This window comes from Amblyraja radiata, chromosome 38 (assembly GCF_010909765.2).
Source record: "Amblyraja radiata isolate CabotCenter1 chromosome 38, sAmbRad1.1.pri, whole genome shotgun sequence".
Taxonomy (NCBI): domain Eukaryota; kingdom Metazoa; phylum Chordata; class Chondrichthyes; order Rajiformes; family Rajidae; genus Amblyraja; species Amblyraja radiata.
This window is the reverse complement of record NC_045993.1, coordinates 12,636,390-12,658,633: the sequence shown is the minus strand read 5'-3', so window position 1 is coordinate 12,658,633 and position 22,244 is coordinate 12,636,390. Positions and strand designations below refer to the sequence as shown.

General features: G+C 45.7%; 1 protein-coding gene across 3 annotated transcripts in view; it reads left to right on the top strand.

Annotated features, from left to right (window-relative positions):
* micall1 (MICAL like 1) overlaps positions 1 to 22,244 on the top strand; it is a 98,751-nt gene that overhangs the window by 29,608 nt on the left and 46,899 nt on the right. For 2 of the 3 annotated variants that reach the window (XM_033013603.1, XM_033013602.1), the window contains exons 3-6: positions 10,396 to 10,537; positions 14,811 to 14,911; positions 17,045 to 17,181; positions 19,682 to 20,499. In XM_033013603.1, coding sequence (XP_032869494.1) covers positions 10,396 to 10,537; positions 14,811 to 14,911; positions 17,045 to 17,181; positions 19,682 to 20,499 — 1,198 coding nt within the window. Of the gene's footprint in view, positions 1 to 4,018; positions 4,144 to 10,395; positions 10,538 to 14,810; positions 14,912 to 17,044; positions 17,182 to 19,681; positions 20,500 to 22,244 lie in introns of those variants that run through there. The other variant, XM_033013604.1, reaches the window with a different exon arrangement.

Sequence of the window (22,244 nt, the reverse complement as noted above, 5' to 3'; positions counted from 1 at the left end):
TTGCAATGCTTGTAAGGAAGTGAGATGGAAAACAAGGTTACGTGCGAGGCAATCGCTTGAGGGATTGGTGCGACCATGATATTGGACTAGTGCTAGGTGCGGGGATTTGGCAGCTTCTCAACACACTCTAAATAGAGTGACACTTTGTTAACCTACCCCGAAGCAGACCTCGTACCTCTAGTTTAGAACTGTTGCTTTGTTCTTATGAGTCATGATAGAAATGTTCATGTGATATTGAATGAAGAGATCAAATGAGTGTTTTGCACCAGTTTATGTTATTGTGCAAGCCCAGAGATCTCCCAGCAAGCATTTAAAGGGCACCTAGACAGGCACACAGATAGGAAAGTGTTGGAGGGATTTAGGATAGGTGCAAGCAAGTGGGACAAGCTTGGTTAAGCAACTTGTCCAGCATAGGATAGTTGGACCGAACGGCCTGTTTCAATGATGTATAGTTCTGTTACTCTAATCTGCATGTCATGTGATGGTGGTGCCAGTATCAATTTCAGCCTCACTTGTAAATGGCCCCAAGTTGAAGAGTTTGGGATCCCTGATCTAGTGAGGGTGGAATATGCATAGTGCCCAACCATCCAGACTTGAATAGAAATTGCCATTCCCTCGTAGTCAGAGGTCAAAATCCCAAACTTCCACCCCATATGCTGTAGCAGTTCAAGAAGACTCCTCACAATGACTAAAACTTCCCTCAGTTTAGTTTTCGGTTTAGTTTTCAGTTTAGTTTATTGTCACGTGTACCGAGGGAGTGAAAGGCTTTTGTTGCGTGCTAACCAGTCAGCAAAAAGACTATACATGATCACAGTCCACAGTGTACAGATACATGATAAAGGAAATATGTTTAGAGAGGAGATTAAGAGCATAGTTAAAGTAAGAAATGCTGCAGTTGGAGTAGAGATTTAAAAGAGTGGAGTGATTGTAACGCGTGATTGCAGATCCACTTCTGTGACCAACACACACAGAGTCGCCTGGCTCGGGCCCCATCTTAGATCAGTCTGAAGAAGTCTAGACCCGAAACGTCGCCCATTCCTTTCTCCAGAGATGCTGCCTGTCCCGCTCAGTTACTCCAGCATTGTGTGTCTACCTTAGATTTAAACCAGCACCTGCAGTTCTTTCCTACACATCTTAGATTATCGTTCTCTTCAACAATTGTTGCCAACAACTTCAGGAGTTAATCAGGAGGGCAATAAAACTTTGAATGAACAAGACAATGCAGTTCAGACATGGTCTTGGAAAAATCATGATGAAGATGTAGCAAGAGCAGAGCTGGGCTCGGGGTTGGTGTGTTAGTGAAGTTTGGGAAAGCAGGGAGTCTAGCGTCACTTTTGGAATCCAGGTGATTAATTCAGGTGGGCGCAGAGTGAGATCACTGAGTGTTTCTGCGCGCTCTTCTCCATTTGGGAATGTGAGCCACATGCAAAAACAAGATCGAGTTAGATTATAGGGCCTGTCCCACTTCGGCATCATTTGCGCGTAATTTGTGTGTCACGACGCGCGTGTTGTGCCGTGCTCGTGATGCACGCATGGTGCGTGGTGACGTAGGCAATGACGCGGTTGCGCGCCGCGCCGCAGGATTTTGGTATGTACAAAATCTTGGTGTGCCATCTGCGTGACGCGCAAATGACGCCCAAGTGGGAAAGGCACTTATGTTTCAGAAGAGGCGGTTCAGTGTTGGGTTTCAATGCCAGGATACTTGGTCTTTATACCAAGGTTAATTGGCCTCAAGCAGAATTTCATTATTCTGTTTCGGGACGTGTCAATAATACACTCTTGACTCTCGATCATAAATTGCTCCTAGTGCATAGGGAACGGACGTGAAAGTGGGATAACATAGAACTGGTGTGAACGTGATCAGGCTGTTAGTATTAAACCAGGAATACATTAAATGTTTTTATATTTTTAACATCATTCAGCCTTATCAAACGGTTGGTGTGGACTCTGGGCAGAAGGGTTTGTTTGCATGCTGTATCTTTCAATAAATTCAATCAATCGATTTAGCTGAGTGATAATTCACACACACACACACACACACGCTGCTATCATTTCCCATCAAGTTAAGTTTGTAAATGGTTTAAATTTGTTTGCATCCTCTCTGTTGTTGCTGAGAATGGTGACAGTATGTTTGAGGTCAGTGAGCAGTTGGTTGGAGACGGCCACAGCTGACCTGCGGTGGTGCCAGGGCGCTCCAGCTTCTGCCAGCTCTCTCTGCCCTCCAGCAGCTGTCCAGCCCATGACGTCAGCCTTCCATTCTCCTGCAGATCTGTTTTTGAAAACAACAGGAACAGCAGTGTAAACACAAAAAGCTGGAGTAACTCAGCGGGTTCGATGAAATGTCCAGGGAGGAACTGCAGCTGCTGGTTTAAACTGAAGATGAACAATGGGTTAGACAGCATCTCTGGAGAAAAGGACTATGTGTTGTTTCGGGACGAGACCCTTCTTCAGACTGAGTCAGGGGAAAGGGAAATGAGAGATATAGACAGTGATGTAGAGAGATGTAGAACAAATGAATGAATGATATGCAAAACAAGTAATGATGATAAAGGAAACAGGCCATTGATAGCTGTGTAGACAAAAATGCTGGAGAAACTTAGCTGGTGAGGCAGCATCTATGGAGTGAAGTAAATAGGCGACGTTTTGGGTCGAGACCCTTCTTCAGTGTTAAGTGAGAACGAGTATACACAATGAGACTCAACAACACGACTTTGAAGCTGGTACGACTTGGGTGGGGGAGGGATGGAGAGAGAGAGGGAATGTGTTGGAAGGAACTGCAGATGTTGTTTTACACCGAAGAGAGACACAAAATGCTGGAGTAACTCAGCGGGACAGGCAGCACCTCTGGATAGAAAGAATGGGTGATGTTTCGGGTCGAGACCCTTCTTCAGACCTTGCATTCAGAGAGGGAATGCAGGGGTTACTTGAAGTTAGAGAAATCAATATCCAGCTTTTGTCCCTGGTCAATTCGTCCCTTCCCACCCGAACCTCCTCCTCTCCGGGCACTTTCCCTTGCAACCGCAAGAAATACTACACTTGTCGCTTTACCTCCCCCCTTGACTCCATTCAAGGATCCAAGCAGTCTTTCCAGGTGCTGCAGGGGTTCACCTGCATCTCCTCCAACCTCATCTATTGTATCCTCTGCTCTAGATGTCAGCTGCTCTACATCAGTGAGACCAAGCGTAGGCTTGGCGATCGCTTCGCCCAACACCTCCGCTCGGTTCGCATTAACCAACCTGATCTCACAACCTGAAGCTCAGCACTTCAACTCCCCCTCCCATTCCGAATCCGACCTTTCTGTCCTGAGCCTCCTCCATGGCCAGAGTGAGGACCACCGTAAATTGGAGGAGCAGCCTCATATTTCGCTTGGGCAGTCTGCACCCCAGCGGTATGAACGTTGACTTCTCTAATTTCAGCTAGTCCTTATTGTCTCCTCCCCTTCTCAGCTCTTCCTCAGCCCACTGGCTCCTCGCCTTCCTTTCTTCTCTTCCCCCCCCCCCCCTCACATCAGTCTGAAGAAGGGTTTTGGCCCAAAACGTTTCCTATTTCCTTCGCTCCATAGATGCTGCCTCACCCGCTGAGTTTCTCCAGCAATTTTGTCTACTACCCAGCTTTTTATGTTCAGTTTAAACCAGCATCTGCAGTTCTTTCTTACACAGTAACAGCAGTGTATTTTGAATCTGGTTTTAAAATGTAAATATTATTTATTATTATGGGTTAGTTCTGTCCTATTTATTTGGACACAGGAAGGAACTGGTCAGTGTTAATCTGTAAGAGGTAGTATTTAAATTGAAACCATTGCTAACTACCTGACAGGGTTCATTTCACACTTCAGTCTTAACCCACAAGCCTGTAAAAGATCATAGAGACACAAGGGACTGTGGGTTGCTAGAGTCTGTCGATGGAATGCTGTCAGCTGCAAGAATCGGAGGATTCTTGCCTGTCCACATTCAGAGGCTAAGGTCAAGTCGATATTGACACATTCATGGACACACACAACAGAATGAGGTTATAATTAACTTCCTCAGAGCAGAGTTAAAGTAGAGCAGACCGCGTAAGGACAACAGATATCTGCACGTCCACAGTACAAGGATGTGGAGAAGATGCAGAGGAGGTCTACCAGAATGCTGCCTGGATTCAAGGGTATGAGCTATAAGGAGAGGTTGCACAAACTTGGATTGTTTTCTCTGGAACGTCAAATGTTGAGATGAGACCTGGTAGAAGTATATACAATTACGAGCGGCAAAGAGAGCATAGACAGTCAGAACATTTTCCCAGGGTGGAAATGTCAAAGGACTAGAGGGCATAGCTTTATGATCGGAGAGAGAAAGTTTAAAGGAGATGTGTGTGACAAGTATTTTACACAAAGGGTGTTGTGTGCGGTCATGGTGGCGTAGCAGTAGAGTTGCTGCCTTACAGCGAATGCAACGCCGGGGACTACGGGTGCTGCCTGTACGGAGTTTGTACGTTCTCCCCGTGACCTGCGTGGGCCAGACAATAGACAATAGGTGCAGGAGTAGGCCATTCGGCCCTTCCAGCCAGCACCGCCATTCAATGTGATCATGGATGATCATCCCCAATCAGTACCTCGTGCCTGCCTTTTCCCCATATCCCCTGACTCCGCTATTTTTAAGAGCCCTATCTAACTCTCTCTTGAAAGCATCCAGAGAACCGGCCTCCACCGCCCTCTGAGGCAGAGAATTCCACAGACTCACAACTCTCTGTGAGAAAAAGTGTTTCCTCGTCTCCGTTCTAAATGGCTTACTCCTTATTCTTAAACTGTGGCCCCTGGTTCTGGACTCCCCCAACATTGGGAACATGTTTCCTGCCTCTAGTGTGTCCAAGCCATTAACAATCTTATATGTTTCAATGAGATCCCCTCTCATCCTTCTAAACTCCAGAGTGTACAAGCCCAGCTGCTTCAAACTCTCAGCATATGACAGTCCCGCCATCCCGGGAATTAACCTTGTAAACCTACGCTGCACTCAAACAACAGCAAGAATGTTTCCACGCTATATCTCTAAACTTAACTAAACTTGGCATCATGTCTGGCACAGACATTGTGGACTGAAGGATGTTAGCAGACCAATTTTGAACAGTCTGCCAGTGCCATTATCATAACTGAAACTGGCTTTTAGCAACAAGGTTTTAAGAGCTGTGGCATGTTGGAGAATGATTAGCTGCAAAGATTATTATAGGAAAATTAAAGCTTGGGTTTGACATGGTATCAAGACTGTAATCAAAAGAGAAAATGCTGAAGAACAAAACAGTTAATGTTTCAGGACAATGGTCTTTAATCAGACGTTGAACTAAATTTTAAGCATGCACATGCAAGGTTTTGGATTAATTTAGTAAAGGATAAAAGGAAATTTTTAGTAGGGTGGTAGACCAGAAATTGGATGAAAGTGGGAATGAAACTGGAATGTAAAAGAGGATGGTAACAGGTCAAGATTAAAAACAAACAAGGATGAATTTAGCAAAGTTGTAATTGAGAATTAGTCATCGTCTTATAAATAGAACACCGTGCATCACCCAACCTGTGTAGGACAGAACTGCAGATGCTGGTTTAAACCGAAGATAGACATAAAATGCTGGAGTAACTCAGCGGAACAGGCAGCATTTCTGGAGAGAAGGAATGGGCGACGTTTCGGGTCTGAAGAAGGGTCTCGATCCAAAATGTCACCCATTCCTTCTCTCCACAGATGCTGCCTGTCACGCTGAGTTGCTCCAGCATTTTCGTGTCTATCTTCGGATCATCCGATCTGCCATTAACCAGCTGATCAGGATGTCAGAAACCGTGCCAAAGTCCCAACAGACTTTGGTCTCTCCCTCCAGTGAATTGTGTGCTATGTTGATCTCAATGCACGAGGGTGACCTTGTCACCTGGCTGATGACTCCAGCCTTTGTCATACAAACCCGCGTACAACGGCGATTCAATTTATGAGTGAATTTTGGGGCTTTCAGGGTGCTTAATATCTTTGTGATCACGTTGTTGGGATTGTACTGTAGCTTCACAAGTGGTCAGACAGGAATTAGAGGAACAAATATGCCTCGAGGTTGCCGACAGCTGCAAGACTAATTGGATTTTCATAGTTGAGAATTTTAACTTTCCGAAAATAGACTTTGACTGCAAAGTGTTCAGGGTTTAGATGGGATAGGATTTGTCAATATTGTTCAGGAAATTTTCCTCAAGCAATGTGTAGTGAGGGCTTTGCAAAGGATCGGGCAAAGCCTGACCTGCTCTTCAGGAATTGGGGCCGGCAAGTGACAGAAGTGTCAGTGGACGAGCACTTTGGGACCAGTGACTGCACGCCGCCTATTCCTTTCCTCCAGAGATGCTGCCTGACCCGCTCAGTTACTCCATAGATGCTGCCTCACCCACTGAGTTTCTCCAGCATTTTTATCTACCTTCGATATTCCAGCATCTGCAGTTCATTCTTAAAAGCTCAGCTACTCCAGCTTTTTATGTCTCTCATAGAGTTATTGTGTTCAATTTTGATCACCCCACTTTCGGAAAAGTACCATTAAGGGGCTGTCTCACTTGGCCAACCTAATTGGCGAGTTTAGAGGAGTTTAGGAGAGTTTGGAAAAAATGTCATGTTGAAGACCTCCTTCGACTATGTTGAAAACTAGCTTCGACTAGCTGCGACTAACTTCGGGAAAATTGGACACCGAATAGTGGAGAGTGAAGACGACCTCCTTCGATTTCCTTCGACCTCCCTTTGACTATGATGAAAACTATCTACGACTACCTTCGACTACCCTCAATTACCTACGACTAACATGCCGACCTACTACGACCTACTTCGACTAAACCTACGAGTAAAAAAAGTATCAATGTTTTTCCATGGCGACCTTTTTTTACTCGCGAGCATTTTTCGACATGTTGAAAAATACGTCGCGGCCTAGCTGAGGCCTCGAGTACACGGGGACTGCTCTTGAGCATGAAGGAGAGTTACAAAGACCTCCTGCGACCTCGTATCGACCATGCTGCGAGTATGAGTCGAGGGCAAACTTGCCAGAACTCGCGGATTAGGTCGCCCAAGTGAGACAGGCCCTTTTCGCTGAAAAAAGTGCAGAGAAGATTTATGAGGATGTTGTCAGGACTCAAGGGCCTAAAGTGTAGGTAGATGAGAGGCAGGCGAGGCACGCAGAAGGCTGAGGAGTGGTATTATAGAGGTGTAAAAAATGGTGAGGGGAATAGAGAGGGTGAATCCAGAATCTTAGTCCCAGAGTAGGCGAATTAAGAACTAGAGTGCGTAGGTTTAAGGTGAGAGGGGAAACATTTAATAGGAACCTGAGGAGCACCTTTCTCCATACAGCGTGGTGGGTGTATGGAACGAGTGCCCGCACCCTGCACCCCGCCCCCCCGGGGTGAACGGCGACACCGCGCTCCCCCCCACGTTGGGGGACGGGTCCCACTTGGTCTAGTAACATTTAAAAAGCAGGTGCATAGATAGGAAATAGACAATAGGTGCAGGAGTAGGCCATTTGACCCTTCGAGCCAGCACCGCCATTCAATGTGATCATGGCTGATCATCCCCAATCAGTACCCCGTTCCTGCCTTCTCTCCATATCCCCTGACTCCGCTATTTTTAAGAGCCCTATCTAGCTCTCTCTTGAAAGCATCCAGAGAACCTGCCTCCACCGCCCTCTGAGGCAGAGATTCCACAATTGTTTAGAGAGATATATATGGGCCAAACATGAACAAATGGGACTAACTTAGATGGGATGTCATGAGTGATTTAGGCGGAAGGGCCAGTGTTCTGATTTTGACTTTTCGTTCTGAACTTGGGAGTAGAAGGATTTGTATCATCAGTTACACAAAACAGAGTATAAATGCTGTGAAAGACTACTGGCAAGTTTGAATAGAAGCAAGATAATGCCCGTATCCCTCTAAACCTTCATTCTCGGGGATCCCCGCCGGGTTGCCCTTGACTGCACCCCTCCACATCCATTGGTCGCTCGGCTCTATGGCGCATCGCAGGAGCCTTCTACCACCGCACGGCGCATCTGGAGAGCTGCGGCTGAGACAGAGCGAGGGCCAGCTGGTGCCGGCCCATGACAGCCAACGTAGAACGCAGGGCAAGGACGAAGGGTCCCGAACCGAAACATCACCTACCCATGTTCTCCAGAGATGCTGCTTGGCCCACTGAGTTACTGCAGCACTTTGTGCCCCTTTGTGCTGCAAAGGTACTTCGTTGGCTGGGAATAGCTTTGGGCCATATTGAGGATGTGACGGGCACCATGTAAATGAAAGAGTAATCATTTTGAAAGGTTGAAACTGAACACCAGTTCATAAGTAAAAAAGACACAAAGTGCTGGAGTAACTCAGTGAGTCGTGCAGCATCGCTGGAGGACGTGGATAGGTGATGTTTCAGGTCGAGACCCATCTTCTGAAGAAGGATCGTGACCCAAAATGTCACTTGTCCATGTTCTGAGGAAGGGTCCTTGGACAGGTCTGGCAGTATGCCTAGAGAACATGCATAGAGGTGATGTACTGGGAAGGTGCAATCCATGCTGTTCCTTAATCACTCAGCACCTTTATGAACATTTTAACTCCTATCCCCATTCCCATACTTACCTTTCTGTCCTGGGCCTCTACCGTCAGAGGTCCTGATGCAAATTGGGGGAACAGCACCTCATATTTCAATTGAGCGGCTTACAACCTAGGTATGAGCGTTGATTTCTCTAATTTCAAGTAACTCCTGTATCCCCTCCATCCCTTCTCCCCCACCATAGTCATCCTTCCTGTTCCACTGATCGCATCCTTGTATCTCTCTTGTTATCACCTCTTCCCCAGCCAACAATGGGCCATTGTGGGCTCCACCCTTCCTGAGGTCAACTGTTGCCGGCCCTGATTTGTTTTGGCCTATCCTCGCCTGCAATTTATTTCCTCCCACCTCTACATTCAATCTGAAGAAGGGTTCCATCACAGAAACATCACCTACTCCTTTTCTCCAGAGATGCTGCCTGACCCGCTGAGTGACTCCAGCACTTTGTGTCTATCTTCGGTGTAAACCAGCATCTGCAGTTCCTTCCCTCATCTTGATAAAGTGTCTTTGTGTCTCCATAGGCGTTATTTATAATCCGCTAGTTAAATTAGGCAGAGTTTAAATTGGATTTGTCACACATCTTGACAAATGCTTACATCAGATTTAAGAGTTTTAACTTGGTATAGGGAGGTTTCACGGCAGTCGGGTCACGACCCATGACCCGTACTGTTGCTACGCTACTCCAAATGGAGTACACGCGATGAACTGCAGGTAGGCACTTACCATTGTTTCCAGCGTAGCGGGCCCGTTAAAACCCGCTGAAATTGCCAATTTTTGCGCTGTAAATAATTATGGAAATCGGGATAAGCGTGTGAGACATTTAACCTACTTCAGAATTCCAAAAGTGAGGAGAAATGACGGTAGATAGAAGCGAGAGCTGAAGAGACAACAACAGCCAGAGTGCTTGGCGAACATTGGTCGTTTGCTCACTGCATTTCATCAACTAAGGTGTTTTTTCTTGATTCCTTTGGCATCTAAAAAGTTTCAGAAGTGATAAATCTGGCTGTAATATTTTTAAATCACCCATGTGGGTTTTTACATACAAAATGAAAACGCATCTGAAGAAAAATTTACAGCCAGATTTATCACTTCTGAGAATTTTTAGATACCAAAGGAATCAAGAAAAAACACAAATAATGCCTTACTTGATGAAATGCAGTGAGCAAACGCGATAATTCCCAATATTTTCAATTCATTTAGCTGTTGTTGTCCTTTCAGTTCTCGCTTCTCTATACCTTCATTTCGCTTCACTTTTGGAATTCTGAAGTTGGGTACATGTCTCTCACACTTACCCCATCTCCCGCAATTTTTTTCAGCGCAAAAATTCAACATTTTGGCGGTTTTTAACAGGTAGGAAAGTACGCGTTTTTAGCATTAATAACATATACCGGAAGTGACTGGTGTCCTCCAGGTGGATTTACCGGCTCCGTGCGTGAAGCCCTATGACCCAGTGACCTTACGTGCAACCCCCCTATTGCAATTGGCCATTGTATACATTATTGTCATCTCCATCATTAAGGATATGCAACTGTGGTACTTGCGTTTAATTGGTGCCTCAAATGGTTTGGCAACGGTTACCATGACATTTGTGCCAGCCACCTGTAAACAGAGAAAGTTTGCATTAAGTACCCAGTTTAACAATTTCACCAAATCCAAGGGGCAAGTCTTCCGCTGACTTTCGTCTGAAGAAGGGTCTTGACCCCGAAACGTCACCCATTCTGTCTCTCCAGAAGCTGCCTGACCCGTTGAGTGACTCCAGCAATTTGTGTCTATCTTTGGTGTAAATCGGCGTCTGCATTTCCTTCCTGCATCTTGATGACGTGTCTTTGTGTCTCCATAGGCGTTTGAAGTGGCAGAGCAGGAGCTGGGAATTCCCGCGCTGTTGGATGCAGAGGATATGGTGGCGATGCGCGTTCCAGATCGGCTCAGCATCCTGACCTATGTATCTCAGCTCTACAACTACTTCACTAACCAGAACCACGGTACGGAGCCAGCCCACCCCAGCCGCTTTGGAATAGCAATTCTATTTTTAATAGTTTCCGTTAAATAGCCTGAAAGGTTGTATATGTAGTGAGCGGTTTTATCAAACGAAGCAGTTCAGCTCAAAGTTATATAGTCAAGACACCTTCCAAAAGAAGGTTTTGGTGCTGTACAGGCACCTCATGTTATCACGGGTTTCAGTCACCCAGCAGCAGCCAATGTGGTTCAGGAAGGCTGAATGCATGCTGCAATATAACAAGGCAAAAGTTGGTAGGAATCCCGCTGATATTCAAAGGATCAAAAAACTTTGGAACTAAAAGCTATCAATGAAACTAGAATCAAAACTGACGGAATAAGCTTGCAGGCTGTAAGGAGTTATTAATATTCTAAATAGGAGACGTTGTGGCCCCTGTAACATGGAGATTGTTGCTCCCTGTGTCCCTCCCACACTGCTGTCTCCAATAACTCAGCTGGGGGCTGTTTTTCTGTTGTCAGACTGCAGGCGAGACTTGCAGGCTGTGGCTGGTAGTTTTTTTTTCTTCTATGTTTCTTACTGCAAACATTATTTTAAGTTCCTTGATAAATGGTTTACACACTTTGTGCATTTTGAGTCATACAACAGAAAAATCAACCCCTTGAGGCAAGTTGTCTATTTGAGCGACTCTCATTTGGCCCATGTCCTTGCAAATATTTCCTTCAAGATTCAAGATTCAAGAGAGTTTATTGTCATGTGTCCCAGATAGGACAATGAAATTCTTGCTTTGCTTCAGCACGACAGAATATAGAAGGCATGAATGCAGAACAGATCAGTGTGTCCATATACCATTGTATAAATATATACACACCTGAATAAATAAAACAGATGAAGTGCAAATAAACTGACAATAGGCTATTAATGTTCAGAGTTTTGTTTGAGTTGAGTTTAATAGCCCGATGGCTGTGGGGAAGTAGCTGTTCCTGAACCTGAACGTTGCAGTCTTCAGGCTCCTGTACCTTCTACCTGAAGGCAGCGGGGAGATGAGTGTGTGGCCAAGATGGTGTGGGTCCTTGATGATGCTGCCAGCTTTTTTGAAGCAGCGACTGCGATAGATCCCCTCGATGGACGGGAGGTCAGAGCCGATGATGGACTGGGCAGTGTTTACTACTTTTTCTAGTCTTTTCCGCTCCTGGGCGCTCAAGTTGCCGAACCAAGCCACGATGCAACAGGTCAGCATGCTCTCTACTGTGCACCTGTAGAAGTTAGAGAGAGTCCTCCTTGACATAACGACTCTCCGTAATCTTCTCAGGAAGTAGAAGGCGCTGATGTGACCTGTCTAAATATATTTGAACATTGTAGTCGTACCTACTTCTACAACTTTCTCTGGCAGTTCCATATATCTCAAATACCCTTTGTGTTGACCCTTCAGGTCTCCTTTTAAATCATTCCCCTTTTGGTTTCAATCTGTGCCCTTTAGTTTTAGACTCCCCTTCTGTGGAGGAAAAGACTGATTATTCACCCTATCTGCGCCTCTTGTGCTGCCTCAGTTTCCTAAGCTCAAGGGAAAGATGTCTCGGCCTATCCAGCCCCACCATATAACTCAAGCCCTCCAGCCCTGTTAACGCCCTGGTGAGTGAATCTTCCCTGCGCCTTTTACAGCTTAATGATATCCTTGGTCTCGACCCGAAACGTTGCCTATTCCTTCGCTCCATAGATGCTGCCTCACCCGCTGAGTTTCTCCAGCAGTTTTGTCTACCTCCCTTCCTATAGTCAGAACTGCATCCAATACCATCAGTGTGGTTTCACTTGTACAGTTGTAACATGACATCCTAACTCCTATACTCAACACCCTGACCGATGAACATAAGCATTCCAAATGCTGCCTTCACCACCCTGTTTACTTGCGCCACCATCTTCATGGAACGGTATTCCTGTACCCCTAGGTCGTTCTGTTCCACAACTCTCTCCAGGACCCCACCATTTACTGTGCAAGTCCCTGTTCTGGTTTAACTCAGCAAAGTGTAGCGCCTTACACTGGAACAAGTTGAATCCCGTCTGACATTCTTTAGTCCACTTTCCCAGATGTCAAGATCCTAAATAACCACCTTCACTGTCCACTATATCACCGATTTTTGGTGTCATCTGCAAACTTAGTGTGTTAATGTTGTCATCCAAATGGTTAATATAAATGACAAACAATAGTGGACCCAGCATTGATCCCATATCACTGGTCGCAGGCCTCTAATCTGGAAAAACAACCCTCCACTACTGCTCTCTAACTCCTTCCACTGTCACCTTTGGATCCAGTAGGTTAGAGCACCCTGGATCTGATGGATTCTAATCTTCCAGACAAGGGTCTGAAGAAGGGTCTCGACCCAAAACGTCACCCATTCCTTTTATCCAGGGATGTTGCCTGTCCCGCTGAGTTACTCTAGCATTTTGTGTCAATCTCGCATATGGGACCTTGTTGAAAGTCTTGCTAAATATCCACTCAACAATCCTCTTCATCAGCTCTTCAAAAATAAAAGTCACATTTGTGAGACACAATAACTATCTCTAATCAGTCTTTGTCTTTCCAAATCCTGGTAGATCATGTCCCTCACAATCCCCTCCAGTAACTTTCCCACCACTGATGTCAGGCTCACTGGCCTGTAGCTTCCCTGGCTTGTTGTTGCACCCTTTTCAAATAAAGGCACAATATTAGCCCTTCCTCTAGACTTCTGGGAACTCACTCGTGGCTAAAGACGATGCAAGTATCTTCAATGCTGACCCTGCAGTTTATTCCCTTATTTTCCGCAATATGCCCTAGGATACACTTGGAGATGTATCCACCTTGGTATGCTTCAAGACCCGCAGCGTCGAGTCTGTTGTGTGTCAACATTCTTCAGGCCATTAGCATTCTTTAATTCTCAACTTGGCATTTAGTTTGCACTCCTGATAAGAGGAAAGGATAGATTCGTTTATGACCTTTAGAAACAAAATAGATGAATATCTTTAGGAGAAAAAAAATTGAAAGGACACGTGGCTTTTCAGAAATGTCTGGTTGAGTATCTGCTTCCTGCACGGAGCTACTGTGTCTGTAGCTCCCTGTTTTACTTCAATCTTTTGCAACGCCTTGAAAATACAGATGAGATCTTGATCTGGTGCAGAATTGCACCTTCCACTGTTCACACTGTTGCGCTCCGAGCAGCAAGTGTCAAAAATACTGGACTTGAATTCCTTATTGCTCATGGAATTATTGCTGCCCTCCTGCATAGTTTTGCATCTCGCTTCCTAAGAATGTTAGTGAAGCTCCTGAGGCAGTATTGTGTTTGAATAATATTGCAATGTAATCAAGTAGTAACAGACTGGGGACCTATAGACATTCATCCCTAACCAGTCTGAAGAAGGGTCTCGACCCGAAACGTCGCCCATTCCTTCTCTCCGGAGTTGCTGCCTGCCCCTCCAGCTTTTTGTGTCTATCTTTGGGGACCTATAGATTACAGCCACCATTTGCTGTTCTAGTGATCTCCATTCCTTAGTGAGTGAAATGTAGTCACAAGGAACTGCAGGTGCAGGATTTTTTTTTTTAAGTCTCAAAGCGCTGGAGTAAGTCAGCGGGTCAGGCAATATTTGTAGAAGACATAGATAGGTGACATTGCAGGTCGGGAAATTCTAACCTGAAATGTCACCTAGCGATGTCTTCCAGAGATGCTGGCTGGACTGCTGAGTTCCAGCACTTTATGTCCGTGCTGGGTGAACTGTTTCCATTTAGAAACAATGAACGTAGCCAAACAAATGTAAGGATAGAAGGAATGAATGAAACTTTATTGTCAGATGTACCTCGGCAGAGTGAAATGCTTTGTTTCGGCAACCTACGGCCCCCGGGCCGAATGCAGCCCGCAACTCGACATAATCCGGCCCGCAGGCGGATTTTTCCCCCCGTAATCATCCGGAGCGAGCGCCGAGCTCTGGCTGTACCACATCCTGCACAAAGTCGCCGGCACGGCCGCGCACCTTCTGTGAACACGTGATTTGATGCCTGCCATCCGGGGCGGGATCCATGTGTACACGTGATAGATGTGGCCCGCCATCCGCTCACAGACATGCGTCCTGGCCCCTATGTAGAACAAGGTTGCTGACCCCTGACCTGGGCAATACTCAAGTGTCGGCACCGACAAAGTTATAAAAGTACCGAACAGTCCTATCTACTGAGTTCCGCTGCTAGCCATGGATCCCAGTGTGGGAGGCAAGCAGTGGCCGTTGATTAGTCGGTTGCGATGTTGAAGGCTCACTGTCACGTTGCTTTCTCTCTGCAGCTGGTGTTACCCCCTCCATGAAGAGACCGGCTGGATTATCACCATCAGAGCCGTCAGTTAAGAAAGTGCTCACTGTGAACAAACAAGTTCTCTCACCGCATGTACGTCTGTTGGTCATGTGACTCTTCAGCTGTTTGGGTGACCTTGACTATCGTGGAAATAACGTTACTCATTTTAAACATTTACTGACTGATAGCTTGTTGGGACTATTAACAGCAATCAATTATATTTCCATAGAAAACTGATTTGAGGGTTTTCAAAGAGATGGTAATGTTAGAAAGGAAAAAGGCTGAGCCCAAAAGTGAGACGTGGGCATCAAACGGGTTGGATTTGGTGAGGAAGAAGACGAGGGAGAGGTTAAGAGAAGGAATCTCTGAGGGGTGCTCCCGTAGATGCTGGAAATTATGCTTGGTCCAAGGAAGTGAAGCTGCCAATGACTAATGCCGGGTGTAAGAGGCACTCATGACTGAGGGGAGGGACGTAGACATGCAGGAAGATTGTTCCCAATGTTGGGGAAGTCCAGGACAATGGGTCACGGTTTAAGGATAAATGGGAACTCCTTTAGATGAGAAAAACATTTTTCACACAGAGAGTGGTGAATCTCTGGAACTCTCTGCCACAGAAGGTAGTTGAGGCCAGTTCATTGTCTATATTTAAGAGGGAGTTAGATGTGGCCCTTGTGACTAAAGGGATCAGGGGGTATGGAGAGAAGGCAGGTACAGGATACTGAGTTGGATGATCAGCCATGATCATATTGAGTGGCGGTGCAGGCTCGAAGGGCCGAATGACCTACTCCTGCACCTATTTTCTATTAGTCTATAGAGTTGGTGTGATATCTGTGTGCTTGCAGAAGCTTCTGGGACCACCATACCATATGTTACCATAGCAATCCATACTGTGGCATGGTTATTTGCAAGACTGGCATTCCTCTTTATGCAGGAGCCATGGCGGACTATTGTCAGCCAAGATGGGTTCCCTCTGTTCTGCAATGGCAGCTGGAGGCGGAGCTGCATGAATGGGAGCACTATCTCGTGTTGGGAGAGGAGCGATGGGAGACAAATGGTTTGTTTCTGCCCCGTGGGCATGTCTTGTGATCGGTTGACTATTTATTTCCTGCAAGCTCTGTCTGAATTGTTCAGTGTTGGCCGTGACATTCCTAACGGCAGCGGGTAGAGCTGCTGCCTCACAGTGCCAGACCCAGGTTTGATCCTGACCTCGGGTGCTAGTACATTCTTCCTGTGACCATGTAGGTTTCATAGAAAACAGGAGGAGGCCCTTCGAGCCAGCACCGCCATTCATTGTGATCATGGCTGATCGTCCCCAATCAATAACCCGTGCCTGTCTTCTCCCCATATCCCTTGATTCCACTAGCCCCAAGAGCTCTATCTAATTCTCTTAAATCCATCCAGTGATTTGGCCTCCACTGCCCCCTGTGGCAAGGAATTCCACAAATTCACAACTCTCTAGGTGAAAAAGTTTTTTTCTCACCTCAGTCTTAAATGGCTTCCCCTTTATTCTTAGACTGTGGCTCCTGGTTCTGGACTCGCCCAACAATGGGAGCATTTTTCCTGCATCTAGCTTGTCTAGTCCTTTTATAATATTATATGTTTCTATAAGATCCCTCTCATCCTTCTAAACTCCAGTGAATACAAGCCTAGTCTTTTCAATCTTTCCTCATATGACAGTCCCGCCATCCCAGGGATCAATCTCGTGAACCTACGCCGCACTGCCTCAATCACAAGGATGTCCTTCCTCAAATTAGGAGACCAAAACTGTACACAATACTCCAGATGTGGTCTCACCAGAGCCCTATACAACTGCAGAAGAACCTCTTTACTCCTATACTGAAATCCTCTTGTAATGAAGGCCAACTTTCCATTAGCTTTCTTCACTGCCTGCTGTACCTACACGCCAACATTCAGTGACCGGTGTACAAGGACACACAGGTCTCGCTGCACCTCCCCCTTACCTAACCTAACCACATTGAGATAATAATCTGCTCCGGGTGCTTTGTTTTCCTCCCACATCCCAAAGAGATGCGGGTATGTAGGTTAATTGGCCCTCTGTAAAAAATCACCTCCCCCCCCCCCACCCTCCCCATGTGTAGCAAAAGTGGGATAACTTTGAACTAATGTGAAGGGGTGATCGAGGGTCAGCGTATTCTCGGTGCGCAGGAGGGCCTGTGTCCACACTGTGTCTCTCTAAGCTGTAATTGCATTTTTATTATCCCCCAGAGTGAGTTCCCGGTGGCAACTGAGGAGAGGTCCAAGAGGAACACCCTGAGCAGCACATGTGCAATTTGCAGCAAGCACGTTCACTTGGTGCAGAGATACCTGGTGGATGGGAAACTTTACCACCGCAACTGCTTCAGGTAAGATGAACCAACAAGAAGCAGTGCATATCTCTGCTGTCGTCAAAGCTCAGCAGGCGTCTCACGTGGGAGACTCATCCAAGTGCGTAACTAGATCCAGTGTTCAAGCAGCTCCATGCCATCCAGAGTAGAGCAGTTTGATTCGTGTTCTGCTGGACGCCCTCTACCACCTTCACCCCTCCACTCCGCCTGTACAGTGTTTACAATATATACGAAAGGCTGCAACAATTCACAAAGCTTCTCAACAGTACCGCATTCACCGAGAGGGTCAAAAATCATGGGAGCAATATCACCTTCAATTCACATACCACCTCGACCTGACTGCATATTAACAGACTCCATTGTTGCTAGATTGAGGACAAGGGATTGTCTGAAGAAGGGTCTCGACCTGAAACGTCGCCTATTTCCTTCGCTCCATAGATGCTGCCTCACCCGCTGAGTTTCTCCAGCATTTTTGTCCACCTTGGAATTTTATAAGTAACTGCCTTGTGACAATGTTGTTGGCTCATGGTCTACAATGGATCAAGAAGAAATGCCACTACCTCCTACAGAGCAAATGGAATGGCAGTGGGTATGGCTATGCCATTATCTCCTTAACTGTGCAACATGTCAGTGAGCTACTTCCTGAGCAAGACCACTTAGTGGCGTGTACCTGCTGTGAAATCGGTCAGAACGGCACTCATTGTTTAGAACATTAACAGGTGTAATGCTGGTGACTTGTCGTGAGGATAAGGTGATAATATCATGGCCATACACTTGAAACATATAAGATTGTTAAGGGCTTTGACACACTAGAGGCAGGAAACATGTTCCCGATGTTGGGGTAGTCCAGAACCAGGGCCACAGTTTAAAAATATGGAGTAAGCCATTTAGAACGGAGACGAGGAAACATTTTTTCTCACAGAGAGTGGTGAGTCTGTGGAATTCTCTGCCTCAGAGGGCGGTGGAGGCAGGTTCTCTGGTTGCTTTCAAGAGAGAGCTAGATAGGGCTGTTAAAAATAGCGGAGTCAGGGGATATGGGGAGAAGGCAGGAACGGCGTACCGATTGGGGATGATCAGCCATGATCACATTGAATGGCGGTGCTGGCTCGAAGGGCCAAATGGCCTACTCCTGCACATATTGTCTGTTGCCTATACCATCTACCATTCCATGTTTACTCTGTAGGAGGTGGTGGCATTTGTTCCTGCTCCCATGATTTTTTTGTCCCTCTTGGTAATTGCAAAACCATTGAATCATTGTGAATTGATGCAGTGTATCCTATAAATTGCAAAACTACCGGTGGAGTGGAGGGATGATAGAGGATGATAGAGGACATTCAGCAGAACACTAATCAAACTGTTCCACTCTGGGTAGCATGGAGCTGCTTGAACACTGGGTCCAGTTCCCACTCAGACAAGTTTCCTACACCAGACACCTAACGAGCTTTGAAGATAGTGCGTGGAGAGGTGTTGAGAGGTCTGATGATGAGTGTTGAGAGCATGCGCCCTCTGCCTTGCTCTTGCAACAGTGTTGGAGTAACTCTTTCAGTCCTCTGATGTAAGATGGGGAAAGGTGATTTAACCATCACAGGAGAGCACATGGTTGGACTGATGGACATAGAAAACATAGAAAATAGGTGCAGGAGGAGGCTATTCGGCCCTTCGAGCCAACACCGCCATTCATTGTGATCATGGCTGATCGTCCCCTATCAATAACCAGTGCCTGCCTTCTCCCCATATCCCTTGATTCCACTAGCCCCCAGAGCTCTATCTAACTCTCTCTTAAATCCATCCAGCGATTTGGCTTCCACTGCCCTCTGTGGCAGGGAATTACACAAAATAGAAACATGGAAAATAGGATAGAAACATAGAAAATAGGATTATATTGATTATATTATGGTTATATTAACTTTGATTTGGCCGCTTGTACAAACCCGAGTCTGGGGTGAAAAGCTTATATTGTACACTTTTGATGCTCAGCCTAAAAAAGCAGAATTATTAACGTGGGGATATTGGACAAACATGAACATTTTAAAATAATAAATGCAGTGACAAAACTGAAATATTGAATTGAAGAAAATTCACTTCCTTCCCTTCTAGTGTGTCTGGAGTGCAGCTGGGTTTGTGGAGGAGGTGTTATCGTGGAGGAGGTGTTTGTAGTGAGACAGGGTTTGAGTCAGAATCAGATGAATTGATTTTGGAATAATGAACGATTCTATGCCCAAATTACATAGTGTCCTAGAACACAAAGTCTGGCCAGGGAGCATCTCTGGAGGGCGTGGATAGGCGGTTTTGAGTCAGAATCCCTAGTGAAGACTATAGAGTCCCAACACAGTCACCTATCCATGTCCTCCAGAGATGCAGAGATGATGCCTGACTCAGAGTTATTCCAGGACTCGGTGTTCTATGCAACATTCCAGCATCTACTATTCCTTGTGCTTATACAATGTCCTACTTGCGTATGGACCAGTGTTTGATCTGCTGTGTTGACGAAATCATTCTTGTCCTGTTTTTTCTTCAGGTGCAAAGAGTGTTCCAGCACTCTGCTCCCTGGAGCCTACAAGGCAGGTGCACATTCGGGCACCTTTGTGTGCACGCACCATCGAGGACGGGTTCCTGGACAGCCGCTGCGCCCTCTGTCTGTACACAGCCTGAAGTTGTACCGAGGGTCACTGCCAGCCCAGCCTCTCCCATCAGCTAGCCCACGGATACTGCACCTTGCACAGGTACCCACAGAAGCATCAGAAGGCTACAATCGCGGCTCATTGCCGGCGACAGGGTTAAACGCAGAGGAAAGTGGCGAGAAGTCGTACAGTGCAGGAAGCAATCAACCACCCTCAGTGCCTTTTAAAAGCTATCGTTTTGCTACCGACAGAGTCTCGGAGCTTTCCAACAGCATTGACATCCATGAAATATCAAAACCTGAGGTGGAACCTCCTATTCAGGAGGAAACACAAAGGCCGACGGACCATAATGTCCACGATGATCAAACTGAGAATGGCTTAAATAAGCAGCTCGAGCCAGGGTCACCCTCTGACCAGCTCACTGCCCAGAATGAGCAGCAGCAGCAAGCAGTGGTCATGGAGACTGACATCGTCGCACCTGGACCCAACACCTCAGAGTCTCCAGCCACTAGCAGCGACCAAACCCCAGACACTAATCAGACTGCAGTGAACAAAGAAGATTTGGAAGAGAAGCTGAAAACACTCCCAGTTCCTATTCCAAGGAAAACATCCCCCATGACAACACCACGTCCTGTACCTCGAACACGGGTCGTCTTTGGCAATGGAACTAATGAAGCATCTGTCCCGAGATCGGAGAGCAGTGCACTAGCAAATGGTACGTAATGCATCTAAATTAATGACTCAAAACATGCAATGAGTTTGCATAGATTAGACGCAGCTCATTGGCCTGGATAGGGAGTTTAAAAGTATCAGGAAAATTGGCTAGTGCTCCAATTGACATGATGTGACATTCAATTTTTCAAAGGAGTTAGTAATGGGTCCTTGGCTTTTTAGTTTTTCTGGATTTTTTTAATAAATTGCTCTTGTGTTTTCTAATGCATGACGGTGTCAGGGGTTATGGGGAGAAGGCGGGAGAATGGGATTGAGAGGGAGAGATAGATGAATGAATGAATAAGTTTATTGGCCAAGTATTCACATACAAGGAATTTGCCTTGGTGCTCTACCCGCAAGTGACAACATGACACAGTGACAGCTAGGAATGATCAGCCACGGGTGAAAGGCGGAGTAGACGGTATGGGCTGAATGACCTAATTCTGCTCCGAGAACTTGTGAACTTATGAGGTGCTTAGAGGGGATAAAACTGAGAGTGAAAAAGGAAAACAGAGAGGGAAAACTGAGCGTGAAAAGGGTAAAATGGCAGATGGTGTTTATTGTGGGGAAGTGTAAAGACATCTGCAAGATAGGTCAGGGTGCTCTCTAGATGGTGAGGAGCCAGGGGTTGTGGATGGGGTGGGGAGATTTTCGGGGCGCGCGTACAGAAATTAAAGATAATCGACAAGTACAAAATAAACTTTTAAAAAAGCATAGGATGTTGAGTTCATTTCAAAATGTAGGATGGTGGGTTGTCCTGTAGATGTATGGAATGCTGGTTGGAGCACTGCACAGTCCCAGATACAAAGCATACATTCATGGAATTAAAGGGACAGGTCGGGAGTATGTTTCCATTCCATGGAGAGTTAAAGACCAGGGGCCTTAGTGTAAAGATTAGAGACAAGCTTGAAGTTAGAACGTGCTTCTTCCACCCATAGCAATTGATACTAGATTAACTCACTTTAAATTAGATATTTTGGCTCATGTCAACCAACAGAAACGGCTTTGCGATAGTAAGGTGCACTGTGTTCTTTCTGAATGCAAGAAGATAAAGGCTCATTCTGATACATGTCTAGTGTCCTGGAAAGTTAAACTGCAAGGGTACGTAGTCTAGACTGAGTGTCTTTTCCGTGTAAAAGATTAAGATTTAATGTAATTGATATGTCTGAGGAAGTTCATGGAATTGACAGTGGAGAGAGAGAAATTATTTCCTTCATGATAGAAGAAGAAGATAAATGTCTATCTCAAGAAGCTACTATAGCGCACTCATTTGTTTTTTGTATAAAAATTCAAAAATTTCAGTCCAAAATTTTTGAAATCTTTACAAAATTATTCAAAATAAAATTGATACCAAAAGCAGAATTGATTGTCTTTGGAACAATGGAAGGCAGCCCTGAACTAACTGTGTTTCAAAAGAATTTATTTAATTACGGGTTAATAACGGGAAAAAAGCTTATACTTAAATTCTGGAAAAACGCCCCTATACCAACAATAAATATGTGGATTTCAAATATGTTTGAAACATTACACCTGGAAGATATGAGACGACTCCTTGCAGGCAAATCAGACTACTTCCAAAAAACGTGATCTGCATTTATCGACTTACTACAAGTACAAGGTGCAACAGTACTTTAAAAATAAATGGTTTCCGGATCTGGTAAGGGGGGATGAAAAATACGAAGTTGGTACAGGTGCACAACCTTTTATCCGAAAGCCTTGGGACCAGACACTTTTCGTAATTCAGAATTT